This window comes from Antechinus flavipes, chromosome 2, assembly GCF_016432865.1.
Source record: "Antechinus flavipes isolate AdamAnt ecotype Samford, QLD, Australia chromosome 2, AdamAnt_v2, whole genome shotgun sequence".
Classification (NCBI taxonomy): domain Eukaryota; kingdom Metazoa; phylum Chordata; class Mammalia; order Dasyuromorphia; family Dasyuridae; genus Antechinus; species Antechinus flavipes.
Genome location: NC_067399.1, coordinates 576,033,944 through 576,054,553, shown reverse-complemented (window position 1 = coordinate 576,054,553; position 20,610 = coordinate 576,033,944). Strand labels below are relative to the sequence as shown.

Here is a 20,610-nt window from a genome sequence, read left to right as displayed (position 1 = left end):
CTTTTTTTCTTTCATGGTTTTTCCTTTTTGTTTTGATTTTTTTTCACAACATAATTAATATGAAAGCATGTTTATTTTAAGAAGTGGTATAGGATTGAGCTAAAGTCAAAGAAAGGAAGTCTCGGTTGCAGTCTTAATAGAACAATAGACCAGTTAAATATTGATATTTTCTTTTTTGTGCTAGCACTCTCAGAATACCCAAAGAGGCTGCTCAGCACAGGCCAAATGCCAGAAAAAGAGGTTCATTTTGGGACAAAATAGGGTCTTCTGTTATTTATTAGAAAGGATAGTAGAAAATCCTGACATGATGCTCTCATGCCCAGTGAAATGCATTCTTAACTCTTGGAGTCATAATAACAGCTCACATTTGTTTAGTGTTTTAAAATTTGTGACTTTCCTCATAACATCCCCATCAAATAATGAGTACAAGCATTATTATCCCTGCCTTATATACAAGGAAACTGAGGCTACAAGAAATTCAGTGATGAACTGAATAGGATTTTGAACCCAGGTGTCTTGGCTCCAGGTCCAGCACTACATCCATTAAGCCATTAAGTTCTGCCCTATTTAGATATTGTGTCTTTAAATCCATGTTGATGAGTCCATTCTCATTCCACATTGTCTTGACTACATTTTTCTTCTTGGATTCTTCTAAGTAAAGTCAGAATCCATCTAAGAGCCTTATTTGCCTTCTAAACACAATTCTAAATGAGACCACATTGAAAGGAACTAGTTATAATTATCAACAATGTCATAAATGAGAAATGCATTCCTGACTAGCCAAAATTTAAGCTATAATAGCTGAAGCATAGAGTCAAGAGACTTAATTTTAATAGTAATCTTGGCATGCCGCAGCTTGCTTTTTTTCCTTTATCCTTCTGCATCTCTGGGTTTCCTACCTGATGAGTGGGGCTAAGAGTTGCCTGAGTCTTCCTTTCAGGCTCTGGGAGCAGTGTCACAGAATATGTTGCACTGGGTTCTCAAAGCCTTACCACATCTTTTCAACTCCTCACTATTCCTTTTAGCATTTTGCAAAATCAGTAGCTCTAGCCAGTCCTGGGCTATACTCCTAGAGTCAAGGGAAGTCAAGTCAACCAGCATTTATTAAGTACTAACTATTAAGAACTAAATGTGCTCATCATTGGGAGTGAAAATGCAAATAGAAAGTTTCTGCTATCGAGAAGCTTACATTTTAATGGGATAAAGCTCCCCAAAGCCCACAACTGAAAAGAGAAATGGGAAGTCAAATAGAAGGTACCAGGGACAGGGGCATTAAAAGGGTCAGAAGTACAGCCTGCAGAGGAATTAATAGGTGGATGTTCTGGGCATCCTCCTTAAAAATGGTGTTTCTGAGAGGAAATAGGCAACCAGAGGCAAAGACTACAGGGGCAGGGGCTACTTTGTTGTGTGAAATCCAAGGATGGAGTGAGCTTCCAGGGTCAGGAGGTTTCTAGGACATTGTAGAGGAATTTCAAGGGAGTTATTATTCAATCTAGGGCCTTTCCACAAATGAGAGTTCACCACCATCTTGAAATTAGTCCTAACAGAGATTCAATCAACTTTGGACAAGGATTTGTTATAAAGTATTTATAATATAATAAAATCCTTTCCAAGAAATTTTTACTGGGGCCCCTTTACGTGGGGTCAAGATGTTTAGGACCATGTTTGATGGCAGCACAATTCATTAGACATCTTGAAAAAAATAAATAAAATTTGAATATCTGTGACTTAAAGGGTTTGCTTGCTTTACATTTGGATCACAAAGCTCACACTTTTGCATCTTCCTTCTTGATGACAGCATTGAGTATATTCTCATGGACATTTATCTTCTTCAGTCTGTTATACACCTGCTTTCAGCTAGGCACTGGGTACCCTTTTAATGAAAGGATGACTTACACAGGGATTAATAATCACAGCAGATAACAGAGGTTAAGTCAGATGAGCATTTGGGGTAGTAAATACTCCAAAGGGAATTTGAGGATCTTTTCCTCAGTTAAAAAGATCTGGGCCTCTCCCTCTGGGCTCTTGGCCAGATTCTGATCAACAGGAGGGACTCATCTCCTCTGCTTTTCCTCTCCAGCTTTCTCAGTCACTAAGGAAAAAGAAAAAAAGGAAAAGAAGACCCAGCCAGCTGTATTGTCCCATCTTTTCTGGGAGTCTCAAAACTCTTGTCTAGTTTTTGCCAAACACAGGAGGTTTTTCTACCTTTTGCTTCTTTGCTCTAAAAAGGAAAGAAGTGTTCCAGATTCTTCCCATCTGCTTATGTTATTGTGAACTGACTAGCTACTTTTTTCTTTTTAAAACATATTATGCTGGTTTACTAAATTAACAATCCTACCTGGATATTCCTTTAGAAACTGCTTCAAAAACAAGTTTAAAGTGTCAGTGTCTTTTACTATACTACAGAAAATGAAATAAACTTGTGGAGAGAAAAGCAGCTGATTCCTTCATGGTTCAGTATATAGTTGTATATCTTAGGTCATTTATTTTTTGTTATAATGGAGATGATATTATTTATTTCCATTATAATCAAATCAATCAAAAACTTTCTTAAATGGGAGGTACACCATTATAATGCTAAGGTACATTTGGATCACAGAAAAAAAAACACAACAAATTTCAAAACATTTCAGTTGAAGGATTATAACAGAAAAGCTGCCTCTTATCAAATATTGGCAATTGGTGTGTTTTTAATGTTCTGATTAAGTACAGTAGTAGTTTTCCTCGCATTTTGCATTTTCTCCACTTTCTATGCCTAAAAATTTTTAGGGAGTTCTTTAGTCCCAGAGTACCAAAGATCGGCAAATGAAGATATTGTACTGGCAGGAGAGATTATCTCCTCAATATGTGGGGCAAGGTGGTGCAGGAGAATGAAATAATGCTGCCACGATCCTGTCCATAAGTTGGGGGTCAGAAAAATAAGTTTTAAACTTACAGGCCCTGGAAATTTACTTGTCTTGTTTGGGTTTCTTAGGATTTAGAAATTAAAAAAAAAAGCTTAAAGATCATTTATTCAAAACCCAGATGAGGATAGGATAGGAGTATCCTTGCTTTGCAATTTGCCTTTATCATGTGTATTAAGTGGATTCCTAGCTGGATACCCAATACTGCTCCCTCTTGTTGTTTTTTAAGTTCTTATTTAGATGATTATGAGACCTGAATGACATAGTATGAAGGATGAGTTTATCTGTATAAAATTTAAAGTTATGATCAAACAGAACTTAAAAGAAAGTTAATTTGGGAGGGTTATAACAATATAGGAAATATGTCATAAATCATATCATCAGTGGAAAGGACACTGGAAGGGTACCTCTTCAGTCAGAAGATTTGTATGTCAGTCCAGATTTTCCTTTTATTAATCTCCTAGTGTTGATAAGTGACATTATCACCCTTTTAAAATATTTATGTGTATTCAATTCCATTTTATTTTTGGATCTATATTCTTTCCTTTTTAGCCATTCATAAAATCTATAGAAGTGACAAGGGTCAATGATGGTTTCCCTTGCCAAACTAACACCTGAAAAAATAGTTAATTACATTAGAGTATATTATGATTAATACAAATTAATTCTCTGACAAAAGCATATCTAAAATGAAGTTATTAACCTTGCAACATCATTTTTGTTATGCAGATATTATAAAAAAGATTTCAAGAGGTCTGTTTATTCCTCTGTTTCATTCCTCTGCCCACAGTGAGACTTATTTTTATGTTCTTTTAGAGAAATGGAAAATAATCTTAAGTTTTGCTTGTTGTTGTGTTTTTGTTTTTTCCAAACTGACAAAGGAAAAATCCATATATTTATGGAGAAGGGCTTAATAATTAAAGGATTAATCATTAAAAATGTTGGAGTCATGAGAGACTTAGCATAACTCAAGGGAAATCACTTAATCTTTGGCTCACTTAAGTGAGAATAATGATATTTGCATACTAAGGGTGTGAAATGTTTTATGAACTTTATAATTCCATGTAAGTTTAGTTTTTTATAATATGCAAATATCATTTATCTTATTGATTTCCAATTTACTTTTAAAAACAACTAGCCAAGGATTTTATCAATACAAATCAACAGCATGGTGTGCTTTTTTTGAATATTATCTCATTTTAATCTCACTAGATTGCTATGAAGTAGCTGCAATTATTACAGCTGAAGAAACTGAGGTACTTACATACGTCTTCAGTGCTTAAGGGCTTCTGCATTTTCCAATGTAATCAGAACCCTTTTGCTCCTTATTACTGACCTTAAGAGCCAGAACTATGAAATGATAGTAAGTGAAGACAAGTTTTAACTTCCTGTTTAAAGGATTTCCCCTTTATATGAGTCTAAAGTATAGCAGCACTTTAGTCATACTTTACCCAAGGAATTGATGGAAACATCATTGTGAAGGATTTCTTGAAGGAAGCTTAAATAAAGTAAGCTCAGTCTGACCTATAAAGCATGCAAACCTTATATGTAGGAAATACAATACATAGCATGTGCTTTGTAAGTAATAGTCACTCAGTATATGCTTATTGGATGACTGCGGCTACTACTTAAAATGAAGTGCCATGCTGGGTATTAGAAATACAAAGATAAAGTCCATCCCTTCCTTCCCAGAGCACATCAGATGTTTCTATCTTCTATCTTTCTATCCTCCTTTATTTAGATGTGCAGCTGAGGTTCTGTATAACACAATATTATGGAATGCTTTGTGCCACATATAAGGGAATACCATTTTGATACACTTAAAAAAATAGAAACCAAAAAGTAGAATCATACTTTGTCACTTTACCAGAGCCAACTCTGTTTTGCTATATTAACTGACTCCTATTAGGACTTTTGTTATTAAACAAATTCTTATATTAAGAACAATCTTATCAAACATAATTTTCTAATCACTCATGACAGTTAATTAATACAGAACTTTAATTGTAAATTGCCAACCTATGGCAGTTTATGCCAAAGATTAGTTTTCAGTAACAAGAATGTAGGATGTCTCTTCACCAGTTAAAAAAAATTATAGAAACGTGATATAAAGTTGGGAAAAGACTTCAAGAGTCAATCTACTTCAATCCACTCAGATAAGAAAACTGAGACCCAGAGAGATTGACTTATGGAACATTAAAAAAGTAATAACATCAGTGATGGGATTTGAAATAAGGTTCTTGGTCTAAAGTCACTGCTTTCTACTGAGTTCCTCTTCTAAGGGGACACATTCATCCCCTGACCAACTTTCAGTTATCAACATAGCCACAGCACCCTTCCAAAGCTTTACAAAACAAAGGTTAAAATTATGGTCAGTTATAGGAAAGATTACCAGTCCCTGTATAATATATTCACGAAATTCTTTCCTAAACAGACAATCCAAAGCTATTATGACAAAAAAATTTTTCTGAATATTTATTGTTGTTAGGGGGGATGGTTTCTTCGATTCTTTTTAGCCATGCTTATAGCCCCTAGAACTAGAGAACAGGGATAAAAATAATGAGGGATGAAGAAGAAATAAAAGCATGAAAATCAGCTGAGAGAAAGCCAGAATAGGGAAATGGGTCTAAGTCTGTATTAGATCAGAGTGAGAAAAATTCAGAAATGTTTCCCTTTTAAGTTAACTTCATACAGGTGGAGGTAGTTTCAGGGTGCATGTAAGGAAGGTTTATTGCTAAGAGGAATGACCTAACATAAATTTCTAGATCTAAACTGAAGCATAATAATTAGTTAGTGTTGTGTGGGTGATTGATTTCCTATAGATCTTGCTACTTACACTGTGATCTGTGACAGGAAATGAGGTATTGGGCAAAATATGATGGAACAGCTGGACTGGTTGCATTTATGTGTGGGAGGGAATGGAGTGAAACAAACTAAGCAGATCTGTGAGTCAGTCCAAAGATTGCAAAATAAATTCAGATGAAATCCATAGAATATAAATATGTAACTAATTTGTTCTTGATATTCGAGTTGTTTGGACTTACAAAATGTAATTTCCCACTCCTCAGAATGACTTCCAAGGTTGTTGGTGTGTGTGTGTGTGTGTGTGTGTGTGTGTGTGTGTGTGTGTGTGTGTTGCTTTTCCAAAGCAACTTAATTCTGACTGTTAAAATGGGACTAGTTGTGTAGAAGGATGACCTTTGAAACAGAAGATAATGTTTTTGCTTCTTATTAGTCATGTGACCCATAGGTAAGTTCATTTTTCTTCTCATCTCATTGTCTCTGCATCTGACCCTTATGATCTTCAACTCTCTGAAATCTAACAAGGGCATACTTCAAAATAAGAATGTATTATCCCTCTCATTATACTGTAAGTTCTTTGAGGGCAGAAAGTCTTTAATTTTTGTATTTATATCACCCCAAATATCAAGCAGTGCAGGGTACATAGTTGGTGATGAAAAACAAGTTAATTTTGAAATGAAATATAATAAAATGGGAATACAACAAAAGCCTATTTAAAGTTAAAATGTGAAACACAGGAATAAGTTTCTGATTGTTTTATGTTTTAACATTCTCATCATATGTTCTTACTACAATTCTCTTGTTTCCTCCTAGGGGAAGAAAATGTGATTGCTGTTCCACTGGGAAGTCGAAGTGTGAGGATTACTGTGAAAGGACCAGCCCACCTCTGTAAATATCTATTATAAGATGTGTACCTTGTGTTTATTTCTCAACTAGAAGAGAATGAAATCCCTCTTTAAAAAAAACCCACACCCTTGTATTATTTACATCTGTAGAATATAGAAGAATGCTTTTTTATAGATGTGATACTAACCAGTGGGGGATGTAGAAAGTAAATAAAGTCCTTGGAACCATTCTAAGAATTTTCCATCCAGATTTGTTGTGTTGGACTTGGAATCAGATCCCTAAGCATCTCTGGCTGCCACACTGTGAGCCTAAACTCCTGATGGAGCACAGGGCTCTCTTTGTTTTGAGGTAGAAAGCAGTTTTCCTACATTGCTTCACTAATCAGTGGAGTATAAAACACACACTTTAAAAAAGCACAATTAAAAATATGGGGCTATATATTGTTCGATAGTCTAATTTTAATAGAGAAAATCTAATTAGCAAAATTATCAGCTTCTTCCCATACAAGATTGTTCATTGTGGTAAGCATTACGTCTGAACTGCAGGGATCTATGATTTCATGAGTGTTGATGAACTCTTAATGGACCACAAACTGTCTACTACAGAAGTAGTTGTGGAATCCTGGACAAGTCACTTCATTTCTTTGAGTTTTGGCTTCCCTATCTGTAAAAAGAGAATAATAGTGCCCACTTCAGGGTTGTTGAGATTCTCAAATGAGTGAATATATAAAGTGGTTTTCTAACTTTTAAAATCCTATAAAAATGTCAACTAATTAGTAGCAGCAGTGGTGGTTGAAGAAGATGGTAAAGAAGTGTGAGAGAGGAAGATGTTGATGATGATATTCCTCAGTAGGTTAATGACCAAAAAATTTCATCACTGATGATGAATCTTTCTGACTAGAAGTCTCTGAAAATTTAGAATGGTCCTAGAAGGGCCAAAACAAATTTTTTTAAAAAGACAACAACATCTTTATATGATTGCTAGGTACTTACCTGAAGTCTTTTCAGTTTGGTAAGAACTTTCAAATTTGTACCTAGCATTTGAGAATATTTGGTAAGGTTATACTGGTTGATTTAGTGACAGAATGATACATTGGATAATACACTGGATGTGATATCAAAAAGCTTAGGTTCACATTCTTTCTCAATCACCCAAGTGATTTTGGTTGAATCACTTAATCTAAATTCAGTAGTTCTTTATTAAGCATCTGTTCTGTGCCAGGCTATTTGGATCTATGCTAATTGGATCTTATTAGTCCTTAGTTTCCTCCTATATAAAATAAAGATATCAGAATAATACCTGCTAGACAATTCTTAATGTTATATAACAGATAATTGTTACATAACATATTTTCTTGTATAACCCTTATTTTGGGAAGGAGGCTTTTCATCAACTACTCTCAAAATTAACAGCTCCAAAATTATCTCAAGATCTGTCAGAGACCCCAGGGGATGTTGTGGTATAAAATCATAGCTATCTAATCTCTTTTACTTTCTCTTTCTGGAAAACACAACCTTAGAGCTCCTCAAAGGAGCTTGGGCAACTCTGACAAATTTCAATCCAAACAACCATCTTCATAATTTCATGGTGCTGAATACCAAGAGGGAAAAATTCCTTGATTTGGGGTTATCCACATTTCATCTGTTGGGGTAAGGAATCAGATTCATTTTAAGAAAGAAATCCTATAGTTAAAACATTTTTCTAGGTCATCTTTTATTTAGTTTTATTTATCTAAGCTCTTTTTTATAAAGAGGAAAATCCTTAGTTTTGTCTTCTTAGTGACTTCTAAGTTCAATGGGATTTTTGGAAACTGGGCTTAACTTCTAAATAGAATTGCCCTTTGTTTCCATTTAAAGTGTTTCACTTAAAGTTCTCCCACCTGTAAGTCTGTCCTTTATTAGAACAGTAGGGAATTGTTAGAAAACATTTGAAGGCAATAATAAGGTAGTTAATGAACTGGAAGAGAACTTAAGGAAATCCTGTATGTGGTATAATTTAAATTTGGAAAGCAAGAGAAATTTAATGATGCTGGAGGCATAAGGAATGAATGGACCAGAGAGGCCTTTCACACCTTTAGTTTCATGAGACAAACTGTTATTATGCAATTGCTTTTATTAAACAAACAAAATTCAAACCTATACCCAAATAAATACTCTCCCCTTCCCAGGAAGTCATCTTCAAAAACTATACCTGCTTATTCTGTTGATTCTACCTTGTAAATGGTCAAAACATTTCTGGAACTCCCTTTTGAGGATTGCTCTTACTAACTAGAGCAGATCAGTTTCCTCACTGTACTTGGAAATAATCAAAAACCATTCAGAGGCAAATCTGTTCAATAAGATGAGGGAATAACTATTCATTTTAATCTTCTACATTCATTTAAAACAGTAAAACAATGTTTTGAATCCTAGAAAAGCAATATAACTACCCCAAATGTATTGAATATTTGAGGGGTCCTAATTTCATACATGGAAGACAGGATGGTATTGTGAATAGAATGCTATACCTGGGTTCAAGATTTACCTCTGATATTTACTTTGACCATGGTAGGTCACTTAACCTCATTTACAAGTGGGCTATAATAATACATAATGTGAACTATTCTTGAAGTTGAAAAAAAGATAATGTATGTAAAGTGTAAGATATGAATTCTCAGATTCACAAAATTTTAGTTAGTAGACAGCTCAGTAGTCATCCACTTTGTTCATAAAAGTAAAATTATTCTGTGCATTACATAATAACTTTAGCTGACATTTAGTGTCCTTTAAAAATTTAAAAGACACTAAATGTCAGCTAAAGTTATTATGTAATACACAGAATAATTCAGATATATTTAGGATTAAAATGCAAAGTGTGCCTTTAAAGAGATTTTCTTGGGGTTTGTAAACTCTCTGAAATCTTAAAGAGAACCGATTAATACCCACAACATTGAAATAAGCATCTAACCTCTCAAGGTGATTGTTCTGAAGGACCACACTCATTTGGATATTTATCATCCCATGTGTTAGTTTGTCATCATAAGCAGTCTTGTTATATCTTATAGGCAGACATGTTTGGGTGATACTGCCCTGCACCAAGGCTCTGAAATGGTCCTCTCATAGGCTTAATCACAGCTCGAGGGCTGAAAGGGAGCTCAAAAACTATATAGTCCAATGTCTTTGTTTTATGGAGGAGACATAAGTTCTGTTAGTAGTGTTTGCTTAAGGTAAGCATGAGACACGACTTCAATCTTGGACCATTGATGCTAGAGCCCATATTGTTTCCACCTTCCACTCTGTTACCCACAGATGACAAATAGGCCCCATTGCCTAGAAAGAACTTTGTTTTGATTCATCTTGCAGTTCTCTTAGAAATATTTCTGAATATAAAATGGTTTAGAAAAAAATATCAGCTTCCAAATAAAAGAGTCTTCTTGTTGTTGAATTGCCTTAGTCATGTCTGACTCTTGGAGACCCCATTTGGGATTTTCTTGGTAAAGATACTGGAGTGATGGTCATTTTCTTCTCCAGCTCATTTTGCAGATGAAGAAACTGAGGGGGACAACATTTAAATGACTTGCTCAGAGTCACCCAGTTAATAAGTGTCTAAGGTCAAATGTGAAATTAGGCCCTCTTCTTGATTCTAGGGCTAGAACTTCCACTATCCACTGGCCACTTGGCTATAAAAATAAAGAAGTAAGCTTCATTTATTTGACTTTTTTTTCCTTTAGCATTTGTCATTTCCATATTCCTTCTTTCTTCATCTTAATTTATAGCTGTTGTTTTTTGTGAAGTTAGCAACTGAGAGGTTTGCTTCTATGTGACTTGGCTGCTGTCCTTTTAATTATGGGCAATGCTTCTCACAAAGAAAATACCTGATTTTTGCACATGGGTCAGTATGCACCAATGAAAAAATCCCCAACTGTGCAATCTGAGAATTGGGTATCAGAGTGTAACTCTTTCACAGACTTCTTACATGAGTTTAGGAGAATTACTGCCTTCTAGTAACTTAGATTTGTTATTTAATGAGAGGATTAGACTAAATGACCTTAGGTCCCTTCTAGGACTACAGATATGATCCTATAATGATTCCTAATAGGAATAATAGCTTAATGTTATAAGTTATGATATTATAATAGCAATAATATTGCTTTAATATCATTTGCCATAGAATGAGTTTAAATACAAGGCAGGACCATTTTGAGTTCCAACAAAGAGTATTAATTATTCCTAATGATATTCATATAATCTCACAAGAATTCAAAAAAGACATCCAAGCACATCAAGTAATATTCCTATTGTGAAATTGTAGATGGACACGGAAAGGGGTAAGATAAAATGAAAATGGATGAATTTCAATTGGTATTATTAGAAACAGTGTTTACACTGATGAATTTACAGACCTATTGAAGTAAGTATTGGAGCGTAGTTATTAAAGATTTTATTTTAGGGCAAAGTCTATAGACAGCTTCTCTGCCATCTTTCCAAGCTCATAACTTAAATAGGATCACAAAACATAATCTTTTCTGTAGGAATAATGTTAAGAAAAGTCACACATCATGGTGATAGAAACTTGTCTTATTACTGGGAAACCCAATTTTCAGTTTCTGCTCTAAAAATAATGGCATATTGCCTGAGTAAATTACCTTCATTTCTCAGCATCCCAGGAAGCTCTCCAAGACTAGGTTGAGGAGTAGGCATGAATTACATTGGTAGAGAGAGATTTCTCACTGGAAAATTTAATTTCTTCCCTATTTTTTATTTGATTCCCCCAACAATGCTATCATTATGTCCATTTTATAGACAAGAAAATTGAGTGTGAGAAAAGTTAAGTGATTTGCCCAGGATTACACAATAAATGTCTGTGACAGGATTTGAATTCAAATCTTCCTAAGTCCAAATTTGGCACTTTATCTACTGTGCCACCTAGTTACTCGAATATTAAATAAGTCATGTAGATATTAGGAATAAGATATGTCATTAAAAAACAGGCAATAATTGCCTATGTAATCATCTGTACCTCTGCTAAAAATCTTATTTCTATTCCTCATTGTAGCAGGCAGTAGATCTGGATTTGCAAAGACCCAATCAGTGGAGCATAAACTCTGACAACAAAGCCAGAAAGGATTTGAGTAGAGACATAGCCATAAAGTTTGATGATAAGTCCAGATAAGTCCAGAGAGCCTTGTTAACAAAAGGTTACTCAGTGATAAATTTTCCTGGCTATGTCAAGTTTTCACAGAGATGATCTACTTAGGCCTCCAAATGATAACCTCTAAGTTTGCTTTCCTTGCTTTTCATTTTTCTGTCTTATAAAAACTTGGCAGCCACTTAGCCTTTTAGTTATCCCCCCTTTTTCTCTCCTTCCCTCCCTCCTTCCTTCTCTTTCTCTCTCTTTGTCTCTTTTCTCTGTCTCTGTCTCTCTCTCTGGCTCTGTGTTTTTCTCTCTCTTTCTCCACAAAATCTCTAAAAAAGAAAAAAAAAGTTATATTTTACACTTCTAAAATGTCAGAGCTAGGGAAGAATTTAAAGAAGCCCCTCATTTTGCAAAAAAAGTTATACTCTGTATTGGTGAAGATAGTGCTCATACCAGTAAGCCATATGTCTTTGATGTATTTAACTAGAGTAATTTGGGAGTCCTTGTGATACACAGAAAGAGCACTGCTGCATTAAAATTCAGAGGACCTGATTACAAATTTTGCTATTATCTCATCAGTGTTAGACAAATCACTCAATTTTCCTGGGCTTTCTTTTCCTCAACTAAATAATGAGAGGTTGGAGAAAATAATTTCTGAGATCCTTTTCCAGCTCTGTATGACTGACTGACTTAAAATCATGAAGTGACAATTTAGGTCCTGTAAAATGGACATCAGTATGTCACATGCACTGGTTCTCCAATGGACTTCCAAAAGACTAGAAAATGTCCATATAACACATGAAATATCACAATAGTTATATGATAAATGTATATAAATTCTATAATTATTCATTAGAAAATTAATAAAATTATTTAACTGGAATCAATTTTACTGTAATTATAGAATACAAAAGGCCTTTGGGAAGGATTTGACTAACCCACTTCTTTTAGCAAAGTACTGAGTACGGAAAAGTTTGAAGTGATACCTTCTTTGTAATAAAAATCTCTACTGCAAGGAGAGGCCAGTTTAAATTATTCCATTAAGCATTTTTAAGAATGTATTTCAGCAAGTAAACATTTGAAAGCCTAACTAGGGACTTCCTTGAATTTAATCTTCTAGTTTCTCATATTTTGTTGCTCTTGGGTTTTTTTTTTCCTCTGTGTGTGTTTTCACCTACTAGTCCCCAAATCCCATTTCAACAACATAAAAGGTAGTAAGGGGGGAAAGATATTATACAAAACAAACCTGAGAAGTGTGGGTATAGAGTAAAGGGAGGAGTAAACATTCATTTGCCTACTCAATAAGGGGAAACATGTATTGGATTGATTTTATGCATATCTTCGTTTACTTCTTGACAACAACTGCAGGGGCTGTCTTCAGTTTGCCTCTCTTGTCCTCTTCTGACTTTAGAAACCTAACTCTTTGACTCTAGAAACTTGCTAAAAAATGAAAATGGGGGAAAACTGGGAATAGGGACATTGATTAAAATACAAAACCTGGGGAATTCAGGTACATCTGAATCTGGAAAGTAGAGCTTCTCAAGTATAATATGATCTCTGAGTCTTCAATTCAGATCTATTATAAAAAGTAATCTCATTATTAATTTTAAGAGGCTCAAGGGACTAGGAACCTGCAAAATCGCCACCATTTAAAACATATAGTCATAAGAAATCTCCTCTCAGCATCTGAATTGCTTTAATTTAAAGTGAAATGGTTTTATTGAGCAAAATTAACTGAGTAATTTGCATTCATGATCTGTCAGAGAATCAGAACAAATAATTTCACTCTTTGTCTCAGCTTATTCATGAATACAATTGAAAATCAAAATTCTCTAACTCATAGAGACAGCATGAGAGTGTGTGATTTCACTGGTGGAAAACTTTGGGGTTCTTTGGCATGGAGATAACTTCCCTTCCACCCCCAGTGGATAGTGATCTATGCCAATGAAGAATAGCAGTGTGCTTTTCTCTCTCTGCTTATCTAAATTGGGAATGTGTTTTAGTACTCATAATTTCAATCAATTCTACCAATAAACATTTTTAAGTGCCTACTGTATACCATACCATTGCCATGTGCATGGCAACGCGGGTAGCAAAGAACAAAAAGAAATAGCCTTTGCCCTCAAGGAATTAAGGAAGCCAAATGATCAAGACAACAAAAATTCACTTAAGATTACAAAATTCATAGTGTTTTTCTCCTTACCTCTTAAAGCCTTACCCCTTCAAATACCTTCACCTTGCTGACTCCCATAAAGTCCCCCCCCAAAGAGAGTAGTGATTTAAGAGGTGTATGTGTATGTAGGTATGATATAAAAGCATTGAGTGAACTCAGCAAAGTATGCCATTTGGATGCTCTTTATTACTTATCTGGCTAAGTTAATAACTGGATATTTGGACATTGTTTGATTATAGTCAGATATCTAATTTTATCTGAAGGATGTTTTCCCCTATTACCTTTTTCCTGTTATGAACATTCTTTTTTAACCCTTTCCTATTTTCTTTTGATACCAATTAATTGTCTTTTTACTGTTTATAGATACGAACATATTTTAGCATTTTGTGATTACTGATTGCTTCCCTCCCACCCTCAATCACATTTGATCCTCACAACATTGTGAAAGAAGTAGTACAGTATGATTGTTCCCATTTTAGAGATAAGGAAACTGAGATTCAGAGTCAGGTCTTGAACCCATGTCTTCCATCACTAAATTTTGAATATTTTCCACTACATCACCACTGCCTATCAAAGAACCTCATGGGAAATAGAAAAAAAAAGTACTTTGTCTTATACTTTCCAAATATCTAATATGGTCAGGGCTTTATTCCAAACTTTGATTTCAAGGTCATTGCCTTAAAGCAGCTGGTTTTTGTGTGTTTGAAAATAGCCAGCATACTTCATACCCTTCTAATAAATTCTCCAAATCAGTAGCTCAATTCTATCCCTTGATTTTTCCCAGAAACATTCTCTGCCTTTCTGTTAGTGATAACCAGCAATGCCTGCAAAAAGTTACAGTCTTTTGTGGATTTAGCACCAAGCTTTCTGGAATTCCTGTGGCAGCCACAGTAGCAGAGAGAAAATCCAACGAAAGAAAGCAGTATATAAATGCAAAACCTTTAAGATTGTATTCCCTAGCTTTTCATTTTTCTGTATCCTAGCAACACCAGCTACAGATATTAGATTTGGTATTTTTTGTCAGGATGTCTAAGGAATAGCAAGATTACATTCAATCAGTCATAAAAAGTCAGACTTAGAAGGGACTTCATTTATCCCAATCTGCTCATTTAACAGAAGATGAAAGGGAAGCCTTAAGAGATAATGTGACTTGTTTAAGATCATGCAGCAATTTAGAACTGGATCTCTTGGTTCCCATTGCATGGCTCTTCCCTTTACTCCATACTACTTCTCTCAATCCTAGTCCATGTCTACAAGATGAAGTGAAATTAAGAATAATGGCAGTTATCTGGATGAGGAAATGCAAAAGCCTTCTTTTTCACAATTTCAGCCTGTTTCATGAAAACTATTTATTTTGGATTTATCCACCCAGGCAATTACCTTATTTCTCAATTTTGTTAATCTTAAGAGTCAGAAATATGCTAAATAAATAAATTATTATTGAGTTGTATCTGACTCTTTGAGATCTCGTTTGGAGTTTTCTTGGCAGATACTAAAATGGTTTGCCATTTCCTTTCTCAGTAAATTAAGATACACAGAAATGATTTGTCTAAGGTAACACAGTATTTTAAGCTAGATTTGAACTCAGCTCTTGCCAGTTATAGACTCAGCTCTCTATTTATTGTACTACCTAGCTGTCCCAAAATTTAATAATTATGTCTGTATGGGGGAAATGTAGCAGGTCACACCTTTAGATTCAATCTGTTTTATTAGCATTTTCTCCTATATTCTCTTAAGTTTAGACAATTATCAAAAACAAAAAATCAAAATCTGATTTTTAGAGCTTGCTGATTTCTAGGGCATAATTTCTCTCATGGAAAATTAACAATTTCTTGAGCCACTTTGAGTTAACTCTGGCACATCCCTCAGCTTTTCAAGGGCATTTATGATTCAGATTTGACCAAGTAAAAGAGAAAGGCCATAACTAAAAAATTGTCCTAATGTCCTATGTTCCTGCTATGTCCCCTAATTATCCCTAAATGCTTCCCAAAAGTCCTGCATTTGTGTTCTCTGCCCAAGTATTGTTAAAGGAAAGAAGTTGGTATATTAGTTCATTCAGTTATCTGCTAAATGTCATGGGTAATAGATTGTACTAGAAAAAATTGGAAATGGACAAATGCTTGATTTCTTGGGATAGATCTCCACACTTTGCTCTTTTCTATAGAAGTTCTACCTGCATTTATCTAGGTCAGGGCTTCTTCAGCTTTTTCATGTTATGGATCTCCTTGGCAGTCTGATGCCTATAAATCCTTTCTTAGAAAAATGCTGCCTACATCAGAACTGAATGAAATGCTGTATTTTAGTTAGGGGTTAGTGAAAACAGCAACTAGAATTTATAAAGCACTTTAAGATTTTCAAAGTGCTCTGGAAATTTCACCTCATTTTTATCCTTATTGTCGAGAAAGATGCTGTTATTACCATTTACAGATAACATTATATACCTCTTAAGTGTCTTAAGCATGATTTGAACTTATGGCTCCCTGACTCCAAGGTCAATGCTCTGCTATTTAGCAGTATTTTTCCCCATCCAACTTCATGATCTTCCTGAAATCTGTCATTCAGTGGACTGTGGGATAAGAATCCCTGCTCTAAAAGCAAGTTTCTAGATGGGTTACCTAAGTTCTAGAACATTTTTTCAGAGTCTACACCATGACTTGCATCAAAACTTTGTTATAGTTATTATTATAATTGTTATGGCATTATGATCATGTTAATCATATACATATAATATATATATATATATATTATATACACTCAAACCAGAAACATATGCTTAGTAAAACTTTACACTAACCTGGTGCTTATTGATAAATTGGGTAACAAATATTTCTAAAACAATGGGCCAGTAAATAGACTTCAAAGAGGAAACAGTTCACTTATATTGATGGGAGAAAAACCTCCCAAAGGAGTAGAATTTGTATATTTATATTCATGGCACAGGTTAGGATTTATGAATGTGTAACCATTTTTCTGGGTAATAAAATAATTGCACACAAACTGTTGCTAATTGCTGTCACTATGCATAAGGAGTCACTTAAAAACAGCTTTTAAAATAATTTAACTTATTTCAATGTTTTATTTTTAGTTATTGAATCAAAAACCCTTCAAGGAAGCAAAGGAGAGCACAGCTTTGCTGCCCCTGGAGTTTTTGTTATAGAAAATACTACAGTTGAATTTCTGAGAGGGTCTGATAGGGAAACGTTCAAGATTCCGGGACCTCTGGGAGCAGATTTCATCTTCAAGGTAGGATGAGCCTGTTTGTGAATGTTTCAACATAATTAAAACATAGTACTATAAAACTTCAAAATATCATGTAACAAAAATCTATTCAAGTCAATATGACATATCTATGTATATGCTCAGTCTGCTTTTGTTACTTGTCAGCTTATTCCTACTGAAATACAGTCAACCATAGTTATTTGTTTGATCCTAAATCCCTTGTGGGGATAAGAAATGATTTTTATCAAATGTAGCCTTCAAATTTCATATATAATTGAATTGCTCTTTTATTATAGTGAAAATAGTTTAGCATTGACTCATTCATTTAACAAACTTATAAGTATCTAATGTGATAGCTAGGCTGATAAGGGAGATATAAAGCTTAAATGAGATCTAGTTTGCCCTCCTGGAGGAAGGAATATGAGAATAGGGAGATGAAACATAAACCCACATAATTCCAAGACATAATGTTACATGAAAAATGAATTATAAAGAGAACAAACAAGAAGAGGTCAATGTGAAAGGATTGTTCAGGAAAGGCTTCAAAGAAGAGATGGCATCTGAATTAGACTTTAAAGAATAGGTAAAAAGTCAATGGGCAAATAGTGGAAGACATTTCACAATGCAGTTATTTCTTCTACATCATACCTTTCCTTTTCATGGTTTGAATGTATCTCAAGCTGGCATAAGAAATTAAATGAGAATTTGGGGGAAGTTTTGTGGAAGCCACAGACAACAAGGTCAGCAGAAGAGACAGAAAAGATTTAGAAACTCAGAAAGGCATAAAATATGTTTAATAATATATAATATCAACCCAAATTTTGCAATAAGGTACTGTAAATACCCCATAAAAGAAAAAGAAAAATTCAGACTTCTTCTCTGATATGCAGGGAGGAATAAAAAATTTTACACAGATTTTCCAGATTATGGGGGTGCTACACTTCTAACCCCCACGATGTGTCATTAATGAGAAGTCACACTGGTTAAGTGTCTAGTTTCAACTTAAAAAGAAGTTCTAGAAATTTGTCCTTTGTCCTGTGATATTTAAAATTTCAAACAATGGTATAAAGACATTGGTGATATGGTTATCCAGAATTGTTGATGATGTAAATATGGCAGAGCTAAACACACTCTGTAGGAGAATCTAAGAAATTTGGTCTTGACCCATTAGAACATCTAATCTAATAAAATGAATTTCAGAAAAAATATATTCAAAATCTTAGTCTTGAGTTTTTAAAAAAAAAACCTTTGCAAATCCATGATAATGAAAGGCAAGTTTAGATAGTAGTTTGAATTAAAAAAAAAAAAAAAGTCCGGGGGGAGGATGTTTAGTGGACTGCAAATTCAATTTGAATATTATATAGCAGCCAAGAAAATTATTTCAATCTTGAGCTACAGTAAAAGAGCCTTGACTTCCAGAAATAAGTTATGATAATTTTATCATTCCCCAGCCATATCTAGAAAGCACTATGTTCACTTTTCGGTATCACTGTTTAAGAAGAGCATTGATAAGCTGGAGCATGTCCAAGAACATGTGTTGGGAGACTATTTTAATAGTATAGGGAAAGGAGTAATAAAGGTCTTATTTTACATGTTAGCATAAAAATGGATACATATTGGTGAGGTAGAATTGACAAGACTTTATAATTGATTGTCTGTAAGAAGTGAGGAAAAAAAGGAAGATTTAAAGATAACTCTTAAGGTTTTGAACACCAGAAACTGGGTGAATGGTAGTGACAAAATGTAAATATAAAAGTCATAAGGGGAAAAATCAAATTAGTTTAGTTTTGAATATGTTAAAATTTGAGAGATAGGGCAAATGAGTCTGAAAATAGAGATAAAAGAAAAATGAAGAGTTGGAAATCAGTTAAAGAAGAGGTGTAATGGTCAAACAAATAGAAATCAGTTAAGGTAGACATGTGAATGAAAATAGAAGACGCTCTAATGATCCACAATACATTAGTGGCCAAAGGATATGTACTCAAAAACAGTACTCAAAAGAAATGCAAACTATTAACAACTATGGAAATTAATACTATAAGTAAATAATAATAAGAGAAATATAAATCAAGACAACTTTGAGGTTCCACTATTATGGGAACATAATAGAATATTGCTATGCTATAACTAATGAGAGATGTGATGAATACAGGGAAACTCAAAAGATCTGCATGAATCGATGCAGAGTGAGGTAAGCAGAGCCAAAAAACAACATATACCACGATTATAACAATATAAATAGAAAGAACAACCTCAAAAAAGGAAATAATGTAAAAATTTAACAAATAAGCATGGCTCACAAAAAGAGATATGGAAATACTTGCTTCCCAGTTGTTTGCAGAAATAGGAAATCAATAAGTATTGTATATTGCACATATTTTCAATTTTTTGAAGTATTAATTATGCAGGTTTCCCCTCTTTATTTTTTCTCTTTAAAAATACTATTTTTACGGGGCAGTTAGATGGCTCAGTGGATAGAGTGCTGGCTCTGAAGTCAGGAGGACTTGAGTCAAATCCCATCTCAGACACTTAATACTTCCTAACTGTGTGAATCTGGGCAAATCAATTAACCCCAATTGCCTTGGCAAAAAAAAAAAAATTAAAGTTAGAAACTTGGGAAATATTCAAAGTTAAAAGTTGAATAGAAATTATGAGCTTCTATAGGAAGTAGATATGGAATAACAAGAGAGGTACAGGTAGAAGCAAGCACACAATACTTCTGGTGCCAAAAAAAACACAATGTCCTATAGGAAAGATGGTCAATAGTATCATTAGCTGAAGAGAAATTGGGTAGGATAAGGAAAAGATAGGCTATTGGATTTTATGATAAGGAATTACTTCCTTTTGAAAGAGTAGTGTCAGTAAAATGATGGGGGTGGGAGCCTGATTGCAAAGGATTGAGGAGGTACAGAGTAGTTGAAGTGAAGGTATTGAGAGTAGAGGACTTTTTAAAGTTCAGCCCCAAAGAAGAAGAGCCAAGGCAATAGCTTGGTGGGCTAGAATGAGGAGGGAAGACTCTTACAGCTGAAGACACCAGAACAGATTAATACCCAGCTAGCATATTCACTTTTTTCTTTAGCAATGACACTTACTCAAACTACATAGAAATAAGATTAATCATGAAGCATTCCCTTTCCCCAGCCCCTAAGTTCCACAAATAAACAAGAATCTGAAAGAGAATCTTAAGATACAGTCGCAGTAAGCCACATGTGTGGGAAACACATGTTCTACTGGAGCTCACAGCTGCACAACTGAAGAACCTCAGGGTCCAATCTTTCTCCCAAAGTTTCTTTGGTAGACAAATTCTGCTGCTAACTCATCTCAGCTGCTGCTGACTGGACCAAGTGATAGAGTACTGCTATTGCTGGACTGGGACGCACAGGTCTTTTTGCCACTGGACTGCTAGGTTTGGAAGGGCAAGTACCTCAGTTTCTGAGTGTGGTGCTTCTCCAAGATGCTCTGGACTTGTTCTTTTTTTTTTATTTTTTTTTTACCAGGCATGGGTATGCTAAGGGCTTTTTATTAATATCATTTCATTTGATCCTCACAACA

The 20,610-nt window shown here is 34.5% G+C and overlaps 1 protein-coding gene across 1 annotated transcript in view; it reads left to right on the top strand.

Moving 5' to 3' along the window:
- Positions 1–20,610, top strand: part of ADAMTSL3 (ADAMTS like 3) — a 553,515-nt gene that overhangs the window by 336,851 nt on the left and 196,054 nt on the right. The window contains exons 8-9 of the mRNA XM_051981175.1: positions 6,519–6,593; positions 16,925–17,082. Of these exons, the coding sequence (XP_051837135.1) occupies positions 6,519–6,593; positions 16,925–17,082 (233 nt within the window). The remainder of the gene's footprint in view (positions 1–6,518; positions 6,594–16,924; positions 17,083–20,610) is intronic.